The following is a 20450-nucleotide window of genomic DNA, read 5'->3' on the forward strand; positions in this document are numbered from 1 at the left end:
GAACTACAGGCTTGAGGACCTGCATCTATCCATGTGGCACTTTTGCATCAATAGCTAATGTGGCTTCTAGAGGAAGTATATGTAAGTTCATTTAAGACTACAATTGCAGTTACCATAATATGAAAATATAGTTTCTGTTCTTTAAGGACAATAAGGCTGCATTTGGATGCACAGGTGAATTGAAAGGAGTATGTTTAGTTTAATCAAGAAGAAATGACACAGATTAATGATGTTTCCAATGAGAAGATAGTAAGAGATGTGTCCCCAATTTTTTGTTTCTTAAATAGATTTGTTGTCCCACATTTGAGCAACTCCAACTGAACTGACACACGACCTTAGCTAGAAGAGTTACATACTGTGACAATTTGCACTGTGTACTTGGAAGGTTATTAATCTGATTCAAGCTATCTATTGCAGCAAAGCCAATGTGGATTTGAACTAGGAAACTCATCCATTCGAGTCTCTAATACATCATGAATCTAACAGCATTGTGCAATGCTAACTTGGTTTTGGTGGTTAATAGTTCTTAAAAGTTTCAGGGTTTTATATAAGCTTGCCAGCGTAGTAGATCCACTCAAATTAGGAAATCAAGTGGCCATTGCAAACCATTTTTCCCATTTGTCTAAATAGAACTTGCATAAAAGGTGTAGGAGGAATTGAGGAACAAGAAGGAAAACTCCAACTTGAAACCGTAAAGTGAAGCAGTCGAAATAATAAAGCATAGGCTAGACTGTATTTGTCGAAGTCCCATGAAAACTGCAAAATGATAACTCATCATCGTCGTTGTCGTCTAAGCCTTGTCCCAACTAATTGGGGTTGGCTGCATGAGTCCTTTTCTGCCCATTGCGCTCTATCAAGGGCCATAACTATAGTTGGATCACATCCTTTTGGGCCTTCCCCTTGCCCTTTAAAGCCTTCAACTTGTACCAAGTCACTCCTAACCAGCTCAGTCCTTGGTCTATGTTGCACATGACCAAACTATCTGTCTACTTTCCCTTATTCTGTTACCTATTGGCGCTACTCATTAATTTCCTTGAATGCATTCATTTCTTACTCTATCCTTGTCTTGTCACTCTTCCATCTCAACATACTTATTTCAGCTACACTCATCCTATTGACTTGTTATTCCTTAGTTGCCCAACAGTTTGTCCCATAAAGCATGGCTGCCGAACATTTCAGCTACACTCATCCTATAAAGTTTCCCTTTGAGTTTGAGTGGTACACGATGATCATATAAGACTCCAGAGGCACATCTCCATTTCTTCCACTCCGCTTGAATTCTATGAGCAACATCCTTCTCAATCTCTCTACTGTCATGAATTATCAGTCCTAGATATTGAAAGTGGTCATTTTGGGAACTTCTTGGTCAGCAATCTGTACTAATTCTCTATTATCTCTCTTAATGTTACTAAAATTGCACTCCATATACTCTATTTTAGTCCAACTAATTTTAAATCCTTCAGATTCTAAAGCACGTCTTCATAAATCTAGCTTTGTGCTTTTGCCCTCTCTCATCTTGTCAATCAAAACTATGTCATCTGCAAACAACGTACACCATGGGATCTCTTCCTGCAATTTCCTTATTAATTTGTCCATAACCAATGTGAAAAGGTACCGGCTCAATGTTGACCCCTGATGCAAGCCTGCAGTAATTGGGAACTCGTCTCTCCACTAGTGGTCCTCACATTTTTTACTGTTTCCTCATACATATCTTTAATCATGTCAATATATCCTCTTGAAACTCCTTTCTCTCCCAACACCCACTATCACAAGATTGTGTGTTCTTATAGAAATGGAAATGATCATTTTATGCTCAATCAAAATTGGAGTGAATCACCTTCTTTATTTTTTCAATCCAAATGGTTGACATGAACATGTCTTAGAAGAGGGATGCTTCTGGACATGCATGCTTCATGGAGTCTCATGAAGTGTGCACCAAGGTATCTCAAACATGCATGTTGCATTTGTGTGCAGTGACCAGGAACCTAAGACCTTTGATACATTTGGCCATCATGCAGATGGGTTATAAGCCCAAAAACCAAGGTGACTGAACTATGCAGCCCCCCTTCCAGTGATCTGCAACTCAACAATTAATTCGAAGTTCAGAAAAAAGAGTAATGGTCTACATTCAACTGGAAGAAGTCACAACAATCAAACTCTTAGGATTGTCTGATCACCGCAACTCTTGGGCTATGGCCCATCCCCATGTTGGCCCAAAAGATCATCAAAGACATTGGAGATCTGCATGGCCAGGACAATGCTTTGTGGAGTTTCACGAAGAGCACGGCATATTAGTGTTTCTCATCCTAGAAATTCCTAGTTTTGCTAGTTGAGGTAACCATTAGAAATAAGACACTCAAGCTTGTCTCCTTCTAACCTCTTGCAGCTCATGAACATGCATGCAATGATCTGATGGCATACTCTCTTGTATTTGGTTGTTGTTGTTACACTTGTTGCATGAGAAGGAGACTACGCGGACTTTTCAGCATAAAGGTACACCCCTTTCACAGAAATTTAATATTCCATAGTCCCAATCCAAGAAGAAAAAAAAAAAAATGAAAAAAAAAGAAGCAAATTTCTCATTAGAACTATGCATACATGCTAAATGTATATGGGTACATGGTGTAGCTTGTCTAAGATGAATACAGACTAGAGAAGCTCAAACTCTAGGATATGTAGTTATCTATCGGTGCTAGAAATGAGGTATAGTACAATGCTCAGGCCGAGAGATTATACAGTACTATTCAGGTTGTCAGTTTGTATAAGTGGGTCCCATTCCTCAACGATTCAAGACTGCTGATATTATGGGCTCCAATGTAAGTGGTCCATGCACCATAAAATCTCCAAGATGGAAAAATCCTAAACCTTTCGATGGGTGGCCAACAAATACACAATTAAGAAAGAAGATAAGAGTAATGATTCCCATTCCACCATTAACAAGGTTGAAATATTCTATGGCTATGGTCTTATTAGTGTGGGGGATTTTTGGTCCATGGGGCATCCAAGGTGTGTTCCATCTTGTCTGTGTTTTGGAACCTTGAACCATGGGCCCACTTCACCAACCAAGCATGTGTTATTTTAGTACAGTTGCAATTGGGTTGGTCCAAAGCATGGCCAGGCCTAGCCTATTATGTATAAACCTGAAAAAAAAAAAAAAAAAAAAAACCCTGCCCAGCTCATGAGCTAGGGAACGGTACTTCAGCCAAGCTGGGGCTGGGTTGCTATGCAAATACTAAAGAGCATCAAATACTCAGCTCAACTGTTGAAAATGGCAGGCTAACCCTGACCTATCAGGCCTTTTGGCTACCTATCAGGCATTTACACGATCTGGCCAAACACACATGCATCTAATTTTTAGCCCAATGTTGACCCAAAACAGGCTAGACCTGGGGTTGGTCCAGTTGCAACCTAATTCTTAACTTCCCAACAACACATTGGAGTATTGAAAAAGGTTATAGTGCAGAATAACAATAACAATAACAATAACAATAATAATAATGTAATCTGCAATGCACATGTTATGGTATATAACAATACCATGGGCTCAAAATTCAGGACTTGATCTAACTTGTGAAGCCGGAGATCAGATCCTAGCCCTATCATCATCATCATCATCATCATCTAAGCCTTATCCTAACTAATTGGGGTCAGCTACATAAATCCTGTTCTACTGTTGCACTTTATCAAGGACCATAACCTCGGTTAAACCATAGGTCATCCACCCATGTCCTTTTAGGCTCTCTCCTTGCCCTTTCAAAGCTTTTAATTTGAAACAACTCCTAAACGGTGCTGTTCTTGATATCTTGCACATGGCCAAAACCATCTGTCTACTTCCTCTCATCTTAAAAACCTACGGTGATACTCCCAAATTCCCTCAAATGCATTCATTTCTAATTCTGTTCTTCCAAGTCTTACCACTCATTCATCTCAACATCCTCATCCTCATTTCAGCTACACATCCAATGAACATTTTGTTCCTTGACTTCCCAACATTGTCCATAAAGCACAGCTGATCCTATAGCTATCTTACAAAATCTCTCCTTCAGTTTGATTGATATGCAGTGATAACATAAAACTCCAAAGACACATCTCCATTTCATCCACCCGGCTCAAATCCTATGAGCAACATCCTTCTCAATATCTCCGCTCTTACATATTATCCACCCAAGATATTGAGAATGGTCATTTTGGGGTACTACTTGGCTAGCAATCTTAACTAATTCCTCGTCCGTCTCCTATTGTTAGTAAATTAGATTACATATATTATGTTTTTTGTTCAAACTAATTTTAAAAGCTTTAGATTCTAAAGCATCCCTCCATAGTTCTAGCCAATGTTTTAAATATCAACGATATCGGCTGATATATCCCACGATATATCTTGTATCCCACCTGTGCAGTACGAAATGTATAGGTAATGCCGATATATCCTAGATGTTTGATTCGGTGAGCATTTTCAATTTCCAATTCGTTTTCTTCTTCTTCTTCTTCTTCTTCTTCTTCTTCTTCTTTTTTTTTTTTGTTGAAATTATGTTAAATCAGTGTCAAATAGTTATAAATCCATTAGTTCTTCATGTTTTGTATGAAAAATTATAGAGTTGGAGCTTTGATTTCGATATCCATTGGTTATTCTTGTTTTTTTTTTTTTTTTTTTTCTATCAATTGAGATTAATTTCCAAGTATTTAGTAGTATTTGATGAAATGATCATCACGTACATTCTAATTATGAAATCTAAGTGTAGGTGACCAATTTGGGAAAATTTTGAAAATTCTCCAATTTCTCCCAAATTGCTTGTAATGTTGCACTCCAAACATGAAATCAAGCATGTATGACGTCTAATCTACTGATTTGTTAAGTACTTATCAATTTTCAGAAAATACTATTTTCTTTTAAATTAAAAATTAATAAAATACTATATATATAGGAGTATCAATTGAAACTAATTTTCTTTTAATATATATATATATATATATATATATATATATATATATATATATATATATATATATATAGATATATATATTTGAAATTTCCCTTCGACCAGCTATCAATTGAAACTAATTTCGAAGTATTTAGGAGTATTTGATGAAATGATCATCACAAACACTCTAAATGTTATGCATTCTATTTGAATATAGTTACATTAGTTCAGTTAGACAACGCATAGCAAGGTATCTCGTATCGGTATCGGTTGGTGTAACGGTGCCCTCCGAAACCGATACAGATACAGGGGCATAACGGCGATACGGGAGCGTAATGGCCTGTAACGGTGCAAATTTTTTTTTTTGCCAAAAAAATATGAAAAAATATGGACTAAATCCGGAATATTTTAAGCATTCCAAATATGCATTCATTTATAAATTGGAACATGTTTATGGTGGTATAACGGTCCACTCTTTGGTGAGAAGTTGTATCGAACTATCTGATGAATTTATGAACTAGATAACCTGAATTTGACTACAAAATTCATATATTTAATTTTCTAACTATTTACTATCAATGATAGATAGATTAGAATGAATGTAATATGAAAATATCTTACATTAGGTGTTTGCAATTATTTTTGAGGAATTTCTCGAACATACCTGTGGACGTGACTATGATTCCTGTCTATGACCTGTCATCCTCAAGTCAAGAATATTAAAAAAAATAATTAGTAGTGTCTGATATACTTCCCTGTAACTTGATTAAGGATTACTTGATTGGTTGTCAGGGGAGCTATTTTAAATATAAGTTTGGCAGTGTCAAGTGTGTGCTTGGCTTCTTGCAATAATACTACTGTGAGTTGTTTGCTGCAAATACTTACCATAATACAAATATATACTCACAATCACAAGTCACCACCAAAATGAAAATCTGCTTTTTTGTGGTTGCTCGACCTCCACATCATCATCATCGTCATCATCAGGCTGAGGTTGTCCAATAGGTGTAGGTGCTGCATCTGCATATCCATAATATCTAGTGCCGGAAGGAAATACTAGATGAACGAAACTAGAGGATGACTGATCCTGATTAGGCAATGACTCTGATCCCGAGTAAGGATATTCATTAATGCCCATCGAATAGCCATACTGGTGCCCATACTCAGGCTGCTGAGAATCTTGAGATTGAGAGTGCGTCTGCTGTAATGAGTAACTTAGATTTGGATCTGGATATCTATAATCATATGGATATTGATCGGGAGGACTACTCCAACATGAATGTGATGGAACAGGCTCAGTATAACCACCATAATTATAATCCAATTGACCATAAGAATATCCATCATAATAATCAGGACATGAGCCTGCTGATGTTCTGGACCTCCCGGACCCGGTGCACCACTAGATGTACCCTCCTCCAGCTGGCTGTATCGTGACTCAGTACACTCATAAGTCCGACCTCGTGTACTACCTCGTCGATGTTCATCGGCATCGCGATCTGTAGATGGCTGTATAGGGCGCTGAGCAACACCAGAAGTGCCGGCACCAGGGGCAGGGGAGTCGTCATCACCATCATCCGACACGGTCACGCTACCACTACTCGTACTCTTTTGTTGATCTTGACCCGTACTTGGCATAAACGCTGCCCCTCTTACTGGGTCCAACACATCTGCACGACTCTCTTGTTGCGCTCTGCGTATTTCTGGGTCATCAATTTCCAATTCTTCACTATCCTCTTCAATTTGTTTTTCCCTTGTTTCCAACCAAGGTAGAAGTGGGTCATCCTCATCATAAATATTGTCCAAGTTTATTGGACAGTAGTCTCCGTCATCGGCAGCTGTAATGCTCCTATGATGTCATCGCATTCTTAGTTTTATATCGTAGTGCATGAAGACAAGTCTATCTAATGTTCTAGTCTGCAATCTATTCCTACTCTTTGAATGAATAAACGCAAAATAATTCCAATTCCTTTCGCAGCTAGAAGAAGATGTTGTTTGGCTCAAAACTTTTACTGCAATTTTTTGGAGAGCCTTCGTACTCTCTCCGAAATTAATCCACCATTCGGCCGGTTGCAACCTAGATACTGCATGCTGTGCAAGAGCATCTCCAACGCTACCAAGGCGATTTTCAAATATATCTAATTCATTCAACACCTTTATTTACAGATCTAAGTTAAGCTCTAATATCTTTATCACATTTTTTAGCCCAACACAAACTTCATCATCCGCAACAAATGATTGGGCATATCTATACCTAGGATTTAGGTACTAACCTGTTGCATGAAGATCGCGATGGAGTTGTCTTGTCCATCTCCTGTCGATCATCCTCCAATAAGACTCCTAGCTTCTACAATCACGTTTAATTGCCAACTTTGCCTTATCCATGGCATCGTATAGGAAGCCCATGGTAGATGCTTCGTCGGTTTCAACAAGACGGAGTACCCTCATTAGTGGCTCCATCACCTTTAAGATCGACTTGACCTTCTTCCAATATTTGTTATCCCGTATGGTGTTCGCAACTTCAACCGGTGTTCCTGATGTCTTCTTCCCATGTTTTGTGTTGAGTCATTCTCGGGAAGCGAACATCTCACTCAACTCTTCCCTATGCTGGAATAAACTCTCTAATGCTATAAAGTTTGTTACGAAACTAGTCGCCGTAGGCCTCAAGAACTCTCGTCCTTTCGTGAACTTTCTCATTATTGCGACTACTTGATTATGGTTGTAAATAAACGTCGTCACTTCTTTTACCCTTTCGACTATTTCCTTAACATTCTTCTTCTTCCCAATATCTTCTAATATAAGATCAATACAATGGGCAGCACATGGTGACTAAAAAAGATGTTTTCTCTTATTCATCAACATATGTCCTGCAAGTTTATATGATGCTTCATTATCTGTCACAATCTGCACTACATTCTCCTCTTTAATCTCTTCCACAACTTTATCCATTAGTCCAGTAATATAATTAGAATCTTTGTTACTTCTGAGGCATCAATTGACTTGTGGTATATAGTTCCTAAGTGACAGTACACCATGAAGTTGATCATGTTGCATCTGGTTGGGTCAGTCCAACCATCACACATGATCGTGCATCCTCTGGCTTGCCATACAGGTTTAAAGGCAGCCACGTATTGTCACGCCCCAAACTCGGAAATCGGGCTCACAAAATTTTCGATCGCCAAATCCGGCATCGACAGCCTCCGTAGTACCCCATTCTCGGCTCCCGGCACCTATACACCAGGTTCCGATCCTGGGATCCTACAAGGAGGATTTCAAACATGATTTTGATTCGTAATGAGCATAACCATAAGCATAACCCACAAACAATAACCACAAAACACCATCACAAAATCTATTATGATAAAAAACTTTGAGTACAATGCGTATGAAAGGGAAATACAAGATAATGAAAATAACAGAAACTCCAAAAGCTCGGCTGCACACTCCAACTGCGACAAGGCTACGGCTGCGTCCTGGCGTCACCTGCACGCATCAATCGTGCATAAGCTTATAGAAAGCTTAGAGGGTGGTGTAAGTGTGTGCGCAATATAAGCGTGCTCAGAATGCAAGGTCAGAGAAATGCGGAATCATGCTGATGAGTACATGAATGCAATCAGCCGTACCAAGGCTATGCGGTGCAAGATATGAATGCTATCGGCCATGTCAAGACCATGCGATGCGAGATGCAGTTCAAGCATGCCAATCCTCATCATATATCAGTACAGTTCTCATTCTGGATAATCACCGGGGTTTAGTACACTCCAAATGGCACTGCCGCTCTCCCAGCCGCACAGTCCAAGTGAGCGTAAGAAACCTCACTATCCGCCTGGCCAATAGTCTGACAATACCTATCCGGCACGTCGATAGCGGATCTATTCATGAGCTGGTCAAACTCAGCCTAGTAATGCCCCCTACGCTTGGGCGGGTAAGGCCACACCTCTTTCCAACCGACCATGACACAGTGGGAGACGCGGCCTCCTGGTATTCAGCCCTCATGCGCTCATGAATGCACTCGATCTTGACGTTGGAGTCATCCTCTAGTACCATCGGGTTTAGGGATTTTCACTCAGGGACATCTATGGTGCCCTGATGCTAGAATCAATATTTTCAGTATCCAATCCAACCACTCACAATGTGTCTGTGGAGGCTATGACCTTGATGTCGCTAGGGCATACAATAATCACAATCATACAAATGCAAGTGAATGAATCACCCTACCAGACATACAACAATCTTGCATGTACCACGCTCATGTGGGGCAACTCCGCCTATCAGGGAGCCCATAAACAATCTGCCCGAGGGCATATACTATGATCAATTACTCCTCATATCAAGCATACATATGATGCGTATGATCATGAATCATGGATTTATACTAAACATGTTATATAATGATGGGTTCCGTTCAAAATGAAGATGGGCCTAGACGGCCTACACCCTACAAGTATGGTCCTATTGATGAGCCCTAGGGAGAGTTACAATGTGGACATTTAACCATCATTGCTCTCACAATGTGGACGTCAAACCATCATTGTTCCCAAGGCATGGCTGCTAAAACAACATCACATAAACCATGGAATCGCACATTTCAATGGGCCTTATGTACATCCCGTTGGGCCTCGACCCAAGGACTCCAATACATCAAATGGGCCACATCACATGGGCCTTATATATATCCAGGTGGGCCTCAACATTGGGCCACAAATACATCAAGATGGGCCTCCAATCACATGGGCCTCATATATATCCAGGTGGCCCTCAACATCGGACCACAAATACATCAAGATGGGCTTCCAAAATGGTTGGATTGGACCACACTTGTTTATTTCCTTAATCTCGAAGTTCTTCTCAGATACAATGAAATGATTCAGTTCAGAGCCAAAGATCGTAGTTCTGGAATGAGTAATCGAAAAGATTCCAGAGTATCCTCAGATTAGGTATTGTTTGGTCAGGTTAGATCTGGTTGGGGTTGGGTTGGGTTAACACCTAAAACTAGTAAAGATGGTGGCGGTCAAATCATCCTTTCAATGTAGTTCTATTACAATGGCTCACATAGCACAAACTCCACCACATGGACGGTTCCGATCATCAGACCACTTGGCATTTGGGCCCTAGGTAAGTTCTGATCATGAGCCCTATTTTCATTCCAATCATGAACCCTATATAGTGTAGAGTCCACAGCAGGGACAGTTCCAAACATGAAGCCTAATTTCCACCATACCATTATTTTATGTATATATCACATTCGTTAGTCATAACATGTATATGTACCACATATAAGGTCAGGTTGCCCAAGGCCTCCACTCAAGCCCAACTTGGACTTTTAGCTTCAGCCCAACCCAATCTCAACCTAACCTGACCGAAGTTCAAGTTTGGTCAACCAGTTCTGGGCTGAGACCAACACAAGTTGCACCCCGCCTGACCTATAAGTTTGTCAGGCCCAAAAATAAAGCCAATGTCTAGTGAGCCTGAAAGTGATGTCCAAGGGCTGGGCACTCTAGTCCCTACTAATTGGTGAACACGAGATGTATTTCTAATAGCTCCCGAGTTTCTTCAACTAACGATGGCAATGAACGTTTCTGCAGGGAGGTTCATGTGATGACTTCTTAAGTCACCTCATGTGCTGCTGCTGTGCACTAGTCCAGGAGTGGCGTGAAATCAAACTGAGGGGTTATGAAGGTTTGTTTTCTTGATTTTGATTCGATCATGTGACACCATGTTCAAACTATAAGGTATTAAACAATACGTGATACGAATTAATGGTACCTTTGTTGAATCAACATTCTGTGATGGTTGGCCCACCTTTGATTGATTCAGATCATTAATATCGCAGGCCCCACCTTGGTTTGGCAATGAGCCACAAACCTTAACCATTGAGAAATTCAATATGAATTTGACTTTCTGTTATTGCATTGGGAGCTTCTTCTTCTTCTTCTTTTTTCCATTTCTTTTTCTCTCTATAATTGTAAAGAAACAATCAGATGCCAGGATGACCCGATGGAGGGGCTCCTTTTGCAGGATTTCCAATCCATTGTGGGCCCAAAGTGATGAACTATCAGGTAACTTAAAGGTGTCCCCAACCTGCACAAAATGCTGGTCCAAACAAACATGTCTCCAGTTCAGACAGAGCACTGTATATTGCCTCTTTACCATTAGGTATCTTTAGGTCCTCATTGGCCAACTGGGCATGTAAGGGCCTGTTTGTTTTTTCAAGAGATGGTAAATACACGGTAAACGGTAATTCCCCCTATTTCACGTGTTTGAAAATTCATAGGAATTCGTGTCTTTGAATTTGGTTCAAAAGAGGTAACTTTAATTTTTGAACCGCATGATACATATGATATATCCATTCCGTCCATCTATTTTACTACAATATTTTGAAGCATGAGACAAAAAATGAAGTAGATCAATACTCAATTGGCCCACGCCAAAAGAAACAGTGGCCCCACAAAGTTTTTAATGGTCAGTATTCAATTTCCTTTTTCATATGACATGGTCCACTGAGTTTTGGATATGCCTCATTTTTTTACTCATGCTATGAATTCAACTGGAATAATGGATGAATGGTGTGGATAAGCAAAATGCATCACAGTGGGACCCACGGATATTTTGCAATATTCTTGGTTTTTGTGTCAAAAAGTAAGAGTCAAATCAGGTATGATATAAATGCACAGGGAAATAATAATTATTTTTTTACACGGTATTTACCATTTCACCTGGAAATCCAACAGGCCCTAAATGTATCTTTGGAAAGATAGAACTGCATATAACTTTCATTTAGCATATCCCAGCAGTACTCTTAAATGGGCTGGGCGGGCCATCAGGCTTGTCTTAGCACAGTCCAGTAATGGGCTACACATAAAGCCTGTTGATGACATTTCTGGACCGTACTTCAAGAAAAGATTAAAGGGGCAGGCTCAGGTAACTCTTTATAGAGGCCTGGTCCTAGCCCAGGCTTGTTTACGACTGTCACAGGATTGGCTTCGGGATGAATTTTACTGTGGGCCCGAATTTCAGGCCTGAAAATAAATGGGCCAGGCTCAGATATACTTACACTCGGCACAAACATTCCCATTCACAGCCTTACATTTAGTTGGTGATGGGCAGATCCAATTTTAGAATGATCAAACTGCTTGTATAGTAGCAAATTTTACTGTCATGCAGGTTACCAAGGAAAGAAAATGAACCCTCCACCATCCCAAAACATGACGAAGCTTTGAAATTTCATCTGATCCATTAGGTAAGAATGGTACTTTTAGGGAACATATTCCTTGCTTCCCCAAATGTATTATCTTTTATTATGGACAAAAGGGGAAAAAAAACACTTGTATGTTTCGCCTCCCTTTAGGGATATATATAGTTACTGTAAATTGTAATGGGAAGGGTTGGTTGGAATTTCAGACTCCAATTCATGTGAATATGGATATGAAAAAAATACTTATTTTCTGTTCATTTACTTGTTATGTATATTGAATTTTGTTTGATTTGTAATTTCAAGTAAGATCATAACCTTTGTATTCTTCTAAGGTTTTTATTAGAATGTACAGTTATAATGTTGCCTTTTCTTCTTCTTCTTCTTTTAGTATTTTCTTCTAGTGGACTGGATTGGCTGTTGTAATGTGATGATAATTCATAGTGACAAATATCGTTCTCTTAGTAATTTCTTGGCCCGGAAATTTCTTGGGAGATTTTCGAATTTTGAGGTTTTTCTTGGGATATTATCTGGAAAATCTTGCTGAAAATAAAAAACCTAACAATATTCGTTGCAAGTTGATGAATATATTTAAAATTTAGATAGATGTTTATATTGCAAATTCTTTAGAGTTTTAATATTTTTCGCTATAAAAACATGGTATCTCAAAACCTGCAGATATTTTGAAAATCTCATGATAATACCATGACAATATTGTTTATGATAATACCATGACAATATTGTTTAGTGTATTTTTCATGATATTCTCGTGAGATTTTCAAAACCTCAGTGATATTTATGACACTGATGATAGTTAGGTTTATTATTTGGATGAGAACTGCATCAAATCTTTAAGATGATCCTAGAAAGTCACCATAATGCTCTTAAACTGTCATGACAGCTGTTATTTACATATAGCAGCTGTTGCATGTTTGGCTGATGTAATAACCCATTGCAATGACCATTATAGAAACCACGCTCTGTTCATACCATGGTACTGAAACAAGAAAACTCTAATTGGCTCAATGTCTAGTCAGGAAGGGTCAACTTGACGACTCAACTGAGTCTTTACTTGAATTATTTTAGGAATATTTAGGGTAAGAGTAGATTAATTAAAATAGCTATGTGTATATATAACAGCTAGAACAGAGAAAGAAACAATGCACATGGTGTGTTGGTACATGGCCTTTGCTCCATTCCTTGAGGTCATGAGTTCAAACCTCACCCATGGTTATCCTTTTATTAAAAATAAAAATAAAAAATCAACCAGCAAGTGACTCAGTCCCAGCCACAGTGAGTCCTGTTTTATTGAGATAAAGATAGCAACTAGGAATAAAGTGTGGAATGTTGAGAACATGGGTTAATCCTAACTTCCAAGCAAGAAGAGGTGAATGAGGGGTTCTCCAATTATTATTATTATTATTATAATTTTTCAGGCGTGTAAAAGAGCCAGGCCTAGGTTGGTTTGTGACAGGATTTGAAACTTTTTGTGGCCACTCTAAAAACCATGTAGTTTTAGTGCTCCAGTAAGCATTTTTCACTAACAATTTTCGTGGAATAGCTACCTGTCAGTTAAATTGCATGAGTTCGAGTTTGGGTCCACAAATGACAAAAAATAAATAAAAATGCTATTGTGATCTTTGCACGTCTTCAATTTGGTGCTGACTCTCTTTCTTACAAAAGATGTTTGCTATGATATAGAGGCTAGCCCAATCTACTCACCTCTTCTGCCCCACCATGAGATGATTCGGACCATTCATCTAGAAGCTCCCAGGTGATACAATTACACTGTAAAATGATTTTCTTAACTATTGTATCAAAGACACTTTGGAATCTGGTTGGTCATTGAAAAATCCGATGTGTGATGTTTTTCCCAAATGAACTGTCTGTGGTGCATACTTGTAGATAAGAAGTTGGGATCATCACATGGCAGGGCAGAGGGTGTCCAAATTGGGCCAGCTTCTATGTGTAGAAACCTCCATTACAAAATAGCTATGATGAAATAACACCTGATTCTGAAATTACCTGTATTTGTTATTTTACTTTGCATATGATATTAACATGTGCATCTATTGATGGCACGGCTGCTAAATTGGGGAAATTTCAAGATGTTATATACTATGCCATTTGTGCCATTCAATACAACATATCATTTAGGTACTAGTCCTATTTTACCCCCACCTGATTGATTTACTTGCATCCATCTTCCAATTTGAGAATGGAAATAGTAAAAAGGCGTACAAATTTCAGTTCTCAAAATGGAAACTGGGTGTGGCAAATCAATCAGGATGAGTGCAAATCATGGTCTAACCCAAAGGTCTATCTTGTTGAGTTGATTCAAAGACATAGAAACTCAGGCTGACTCACTTGTGAAAACTTTGAAATTGAATGCTACTGTAAAATAAAAAGGCATTATAGTTTGCATTAGCTGAAAAAAGTATCAGAATGTAATAGAAACCCTAAGAAAAAGTCAAGTTTTTTTTCACTGAACTCAACGAGACTCGAAAACTAGTTTCTCATCAAGTCAACTCAAAATCCAATCGAGTTGGGTTTCAAGCCGAACTCAACAAGTTTCTAAACTGTGTATAATGTCACTCTACTTATAACTCATGATGTAGAAAAAAAGGAAAGGAACAACAATAAATTCCATATAACTATTATCATAACCAAACAAGAACGTATCGCATAAAAAGCCATTTTTAGTATCCAATCTAGCATATTAGTTAATATGAAGGAGCTCTGGATTCAGAGAATTTTCTGCACAAACAACTATCTTTTAGGCATAGCCTTTTCTCTTTAAGAATTCCACACAATCCTTGATGATTTCTTCCATGGGGATGAACTTGAGGCCCAATTCAATCAGCTTTTTACTTGGATTCTGAGCCCTCAATAATCCAGGTTGAGTGTCCTTGGGGAAGCTGCACCACACACAAACAGATAGTTACACGATACTGATCGTCTTGTCAGAGAAACCTATGGTGTTGTCACGTGCATCTGTATCTCTAACTGTGCTAGGAAGACATGGGATCTCAACCGTTCATCTGCTAAGCCCTTCTGGATGGGGCACGCCCCAAAAATCAAATCAGCAGGATGATCCTAGAACCAATAGGAGGACTTTTAAATATTACAAATTGATGGTTTGAAAAATGTTAAACCAATAGTGACACTTAGGGCCTGTTTGGATACCACCAAATAAGTTACTTCTTCTACTTACAGCAGTAGATAAGTAAGTTTGGTTTATGATAAATTATAAGTAGCTTTTTTATTTAAAGTTACTCAATCACTTCAGTTTAATAAGTAGCAATCAAGATAAGCTACTTAAGACGTAAGTATCTTAAGTAACTTATGATCCAAAATGCCCCTATATGAGCAAAAGTCCTCTGATCAGCAGCAATATGATCATCTGACCACTGTTATTTTTGGGACGTGGCCTGTAAGATGGAGGGCCTAATATAGGAAATCTGGATATTGTAAGCATTTACGGAGATAAGAATGCTACTTAACTCAGATAAACATGTTTACATCGTGACTAGCACCTTGTATTCTATAATCACATGATACAATACAGAAAGTCCTAAAATGGCTGTAATTCTGATTAGCAACTGGCAGTGTTATAGCCATTCTAGGACATTCAAAATCTGGGTTTTCTCCAGGGAAACATACAAGTCATTTCCTGACTTACTAGTGTTCTCATTGGGGTCAACATTCTACAGTGAATACAGGTTGGCTCTATCATTCAATATCTGGACTGCTCATCTGGTGGAATCCACCCATGGATGGACAATGCTGAAAAGAGAGGAAGCAAATTGCCTTTTCCCCCTGCCTACAGAAAATTCCTGTTGGTGGAAGCTACATGGGTAACACTGTGATGTCCGTGTGACATTTCGCCAACTCATGTTAGGACATGAGCCCAAAAAAAGATTCCAAAACTTCTGTTGACCCCACAAAAGTTTCAATGGTGAGCATTCAATCCCCATCTTTTCCTGTGGCGTGCCCCACTTGAGTTTTGGATCTTTCTCATTTTTGGACTCATGTCATCAAATGAGCTGGCAAAATTGATGGACGGAGTGAATGTCACATGGATATCGCAGTGGGGTCCACATAGCTTTTGCCTACAGGAACTTCCTCTAGATGGGGGCACAGGCAATTCGCGCCTGAAAAGAACTCCCACATGAGACGCCCAGCAATCTCATAATTGGCCTGTGAATAAATGGATTCTGTATGCAGCAGGACCAAGTGCAGGGATCAGATTGTCAAGGTTGCTCACCGGAGTTCTCTATTCATTAATGGTAGGGCATATTGGATGAATGGTATGGATTGCTAAAAGATATGCCTCGCTTCTACAAAACGCTGGCCCAAACAGTAACACCATACTCTATGATACTTCTTTCTTCAGTTTTTGCTCAGATATGTCGAACTTTCAATAAATTCTCAAAACCAAACAAATAACTAGCTTTTGAAACTTGTTGAGTAGTTTTCTCATTTTGATTTTATGAGTCAGTACCTCTAGGATGGAAGTTTGATCTATCACAAACGACTATGTAGTATCTGAACCCATCACTATCAGGTTTCGTTACACTTACACCTCAGCGATCAAGAGATTCAACACTGAGAAAAAGAAGAGTCGGATTCCTTACCTTGGCACATTGTATTCTGGATAAAGTTCCGCGACTTTCGCTGCAAAATCACTGAAATGCGATATTGCTTCAACACAGAGATGCCTTCCTGATGCAGATGGATTCTCATACACTAATATATGAGCCAACGCAGCGTCTTTAAGATGAACGACTCCCATGTGAATATTCTCATATGGATCAGTGCATCCTGTCACAATGCTAGTTTTTTAATCATTTCAAGTAGATAAACCAAACTCCAAAATGCACTTCTCTTCCCACACCGCACCTCTAAACCGTCAACTCATCCAATGTATGTCTCTCTTACATTTTAATTAGTTATGAAGAACTTTATCTCCATACACATGGCACATATCTAAAAAATCTGGATCATTCCCAGAGTGGATGTGGCTTACCTGAAAAGTCACGCCTACAAATGATCCTAGCTAAGTGGATGCCAGAAAGAATTCAATGGATCAAATAGTAAATATTTAAAAATGCAACAAGGTTGACTAACATCTTGCATGGAATATGATACAAAATTAAAGAAAAATTTTGGTAATCTGGCGGAGTGTGATGAATGATACATAGGCACTTGGAATTACTTAGAGATTGAACATGTGTCATACAAGCAGTTTAACTAAATCATCAAAGTTATGCTACCCAGTGTAGATGTATCATGAAAGAAAATTAAGCTTATTTGGTACTATTGGATTGGTGGACTTTTTATTTATTTATTTATTATTTTGAGATGATGATCTCTTTATTTATAAGGGCTGAAGCCAAAGAATTACAAAGAAAAAAAAAAAAACCAAAACCAATTGCAACTCTTCCCAGGAAACTGATGACTACAATAAAATTTGCTGCTCTCGCCCATTCCTTAACATCCTGGTTCGCCTTATTGAACACATCCAAAACTCGCCCCTTTCAATTCCTGAAGCAATCCCTGCTAAGCTAAAAAGAACTGCATGATAGAATTTGGGATCGCCCATGAAACACCAAATAGAAAAAGAAAACTCTCCCATACCATTGTGGCAAAGGGGCAACAAAGGAAGAGATGATCAACCGATTTCTCATCCTAATAGCACACTAAAAACATTTGGAAAATCATATGCCGCTTATACAAGTTATCAATCGTAAGAACCTTATTCATTCCCACTAGTCAATCTAAAACTGCTACCTTTGGAGGAGCCCCCTAACGCCAAACTTAGGATGTGTGACATTCACCATACTCGCTTGGCCCCCCACCAATCATCATGAAAAAGGATTTTACCAAAATCTTGCCTGACTTTTTTTCTTAAACATGCAATTGAATCTGCTTCTGAGCTTATGACTCTAGATAGCATATCTAGAAGTTTGATTAAATCTTCCACTTCATCATTCAAATTTCTTCTACAATGCGAAGCCCAAAAAACTTCCTCTCCAATATCATCCAAAATATATACATCTATCGAAATGCGAGCTAATCGGGGAAACACGCTACCCAGCTTATGATTATCAAGCCAAACATCCTCCCAAAACCTAATTTTCTTTCTATTTGCCAATCAGAAACCCATCCCCTTCCAAAACTTGTTGTTCATTGAAGCCACTGATTTCCAAAGATGTAACGACCTTGGAATTTTTGTGCTAATCTTTCCTTAAGTAGTTGTTTTTGGGGTAATTAGCGCTCTACTTGATTGCTTGTGAAATTCGCATCAATCACTTTAAATTGTATCTGCATGGCTCTAAACGTGTAGATTAGTGAGCGCTACGTTACTCTGAAACCTAGGATCCATCGCTAAATCCAGTTGTTCTGGGGAATTTTTGGAAGATCTGGATCGGACCTAGACCGCGCGTCGAAAGTCCGATGGCGATGATCTTAGGCTGTTGCGGTCACTGAGTTGGGCTTGGTCTTCACCTCGAAAATCAAGTCGATCTGATGTTCTGGGTCGATTTGGTTGAGTTCGGAGTGAAGAGTGTGAGAACGGTTGGAATTTAATAAGCTTTTTATGAAATCTGAGTCGTGTCTTTTGCGACGATTTTAAGCATTCTCACCTTGGATTTCGACCCAATTTCACCCTCCGATCAGGATTTGGCCCCGGCATATCCTAGTGCTTGTGGACTGATCGAGATTCCGTGACCGTTGAATTGAGTGTGGTCCGCCACGGGATCCGAAGAGCCGGTCGGTACGAAAACTCAGCCTGACCTAGATCCATGGTCAGTGAGCTTAAGTCCGACCTTTCGTGGTTATAGGCCCACCAGAAGTGCTTCGTTGGATCGAGAAAGGCGTACTTTGGTTATAACCTAAGTATACCTTAACCCTAGGGTTATTTCCATCATTTTAAGGCCTATATATAGTCCTTAAACCCTAGCTCTCATTTCCATACGAATTTTCTCTAACCCTAGCTTGGAAAGAGAGTGGAAAAGAGAGAGTTAGTGAGAGAGATTGATTGGTGAATCACCTTGATTCTTCCTTGTTCTTCTTCACCTTTGAATCTTCACTTTGAATCGTTCCTCTGACGATTCTGAGTTCTTTTGGGGTAAGTTAACCTAACCCTAACCTGTGTTAGAGCTTAGATTAGACTTGGTGTTGTTGTATCTCATTTCTATCCTTATTTTAGGGTATTCTTGCGCCGTTGACGAAGACAACTCGTCTAAATCAGTTCGGCGGTTCTTTCTTTGCTTAAGGTGCGGACTTTAAGTGTATAGGTTATGGTTTTCAAGGCTTTCAATCCCGAGTGAGTGATTTATTCTTGTTATGGAGGAGATTTCACATGTCAAATGTTATGTTTACATTGCTTTCCTGATATGCATGTGCTATATTGAGATTTGTGTATTCTAAGTGTATTTATAAAGTACCGTATACGTATAAAATACGCACTTATGTTTGCCATGATTTTTGGTCATGTATGTATGCTAGATGCATGTATGACAACTCCTTGATAAAAGGAATTGTCTAAGTGCATGTATTTCAACATGCGTCATGTATGTTGTTCCATGAATGCTAAGTGTTTGTAGAAATGCATGAATGATCTACGTGTAACTGATTACACTAAATGCAGGCGTTGAGAAGTGATTCTCAATACTTCTATGGATGCGCATGATTTCCCTTATGCATTTACATTCCAAGTTATTTAAATTCAAGCATTCCTATGCTTACATTTATGTTAAGTTGATATTCTTTAGATGTGTATGCACCATGATTTGAGTGGTTGTTCCATTACTGTTTTACATTCCATATGAATATCTGTCGTAGTGTAGGATGTTTGGGACTATGCCTTAGTCCAGGAAATCGGTAATTGACCATTTGGTCGTGGTTGAGATTGCTTTCGCCACGTGAGACGCATTAGACGAACCCGAGTCGTATTAGAGTTGGCGGCAGTGGTTTGGCCACGCGGAGTGTTTGCGCACTCTATGTCATTCAATTCAACGTGCGCTCGTGCTAGTCGAGTTCGTCAACTAACCCGATTGTCCAGTGTATGTTAACCATGTATGGACGCTACTGCTTGAATCTAGGGTACCGAACTTACCAGTGAAATCCTAATAACCATGGTACCTGATCCGCTAAGACTCATGAGCCGGACATGGTGGTATGGGACACCGTGGTCGAGCTGTCGGCCTACGCTGGGGTGACGAGCCTCCCCGTAGTGACCAGTGAGCAACTAAACTCGTGAGCCGATTATGGTGGTATGGGACACTATATTCGTGTTGTCGGCCTACATTGATTGGTGACGAGCCCTTTGTAGT

The 20450-nt window shown here is 39.2% G+C and overlaps 2 protein-coding genes across 15 annotated transcripts in view; one reads left to right on the forward strand and one right to left on the reverse strand.

Moving 5' to 3' along the window:
* The window catches only part of LOC131223655 (protein MID1-COMPLEMENTING ACTIVITY 1-like), a 39185-nt gene extending 22369 nt beyond the window's left edge, over nucleotides 1–16816 (forward strand). Inside the window, exons 4-8 of one of the 14 annotated variants that reach the window (XR_009160604.1) lie at nucleotides 10–81; nucleotides 2387–2493; nucleotides 10505–10598; nucleotides 16339–16473; nucleotides 16679–16816. Coding sequence is in view for 8 of the 14 variants with exons in the window: in XM_058219107.1 (XP_058075090.1) it covers nucleotides 10–81; nucleotides 2387–2493; nucleotides 10505–10598; nucleotides 16339–16418 (353 nt within the window). In the remaining 6 variants the exon portion in view is untranslated. Of the gene's footprint in view, nucleotides 1–9; nucleotides 82–2386; nucleotides 2494–10504; nucleotides 10599–10937; nucleotides 11118–12060; nucleotides 12372–16338 lie in introns of those variants that run through there. The other 13 variants (XR_009160603.1, XR_009160605.1, XM_058219111.1 and 10 more) reach the window with 13 other exon arrangements.
* LOC131223657 (phenylacetaldehyde reductase-like) overlaps nucleotides 14742–20450 on the reverse strand; it is a 50159-nt gene continuing 44450 nt past the window's right edge. The window contains exons 5-6 of the mRNA XM_058219115.1: nucleotides 16749–16935; nucleotides 14742–15029 (exon numbers count right to left, since the gene is read on the reverse strand). Coding sequence (XP_058075098.1) covers nucleotides 14888–15029; nucleotides 16749–16935 — 329 coding nt within the window. The 3' untranslated portion in view covers nucleotides 14742–14887. The remainder of the gene's footprint in view (nucleotides 15030–16748; nucleotides 16936–20450) is intronic.

This window comes from Magnolia sinica, chromosome 13 (assembly GCF_029962835.1).
Source record: "Magnolia sinica isolate HGM2019 chromosome 13, MsV1, whole genome shotgun sequence".
Lineage (NCBI taxonomy): Eukaryota > Viridiplantae > Streptophyta > Magnoliopsida > Magnoliales > Magnoliaceae > Magnolia > Magnolia sinica.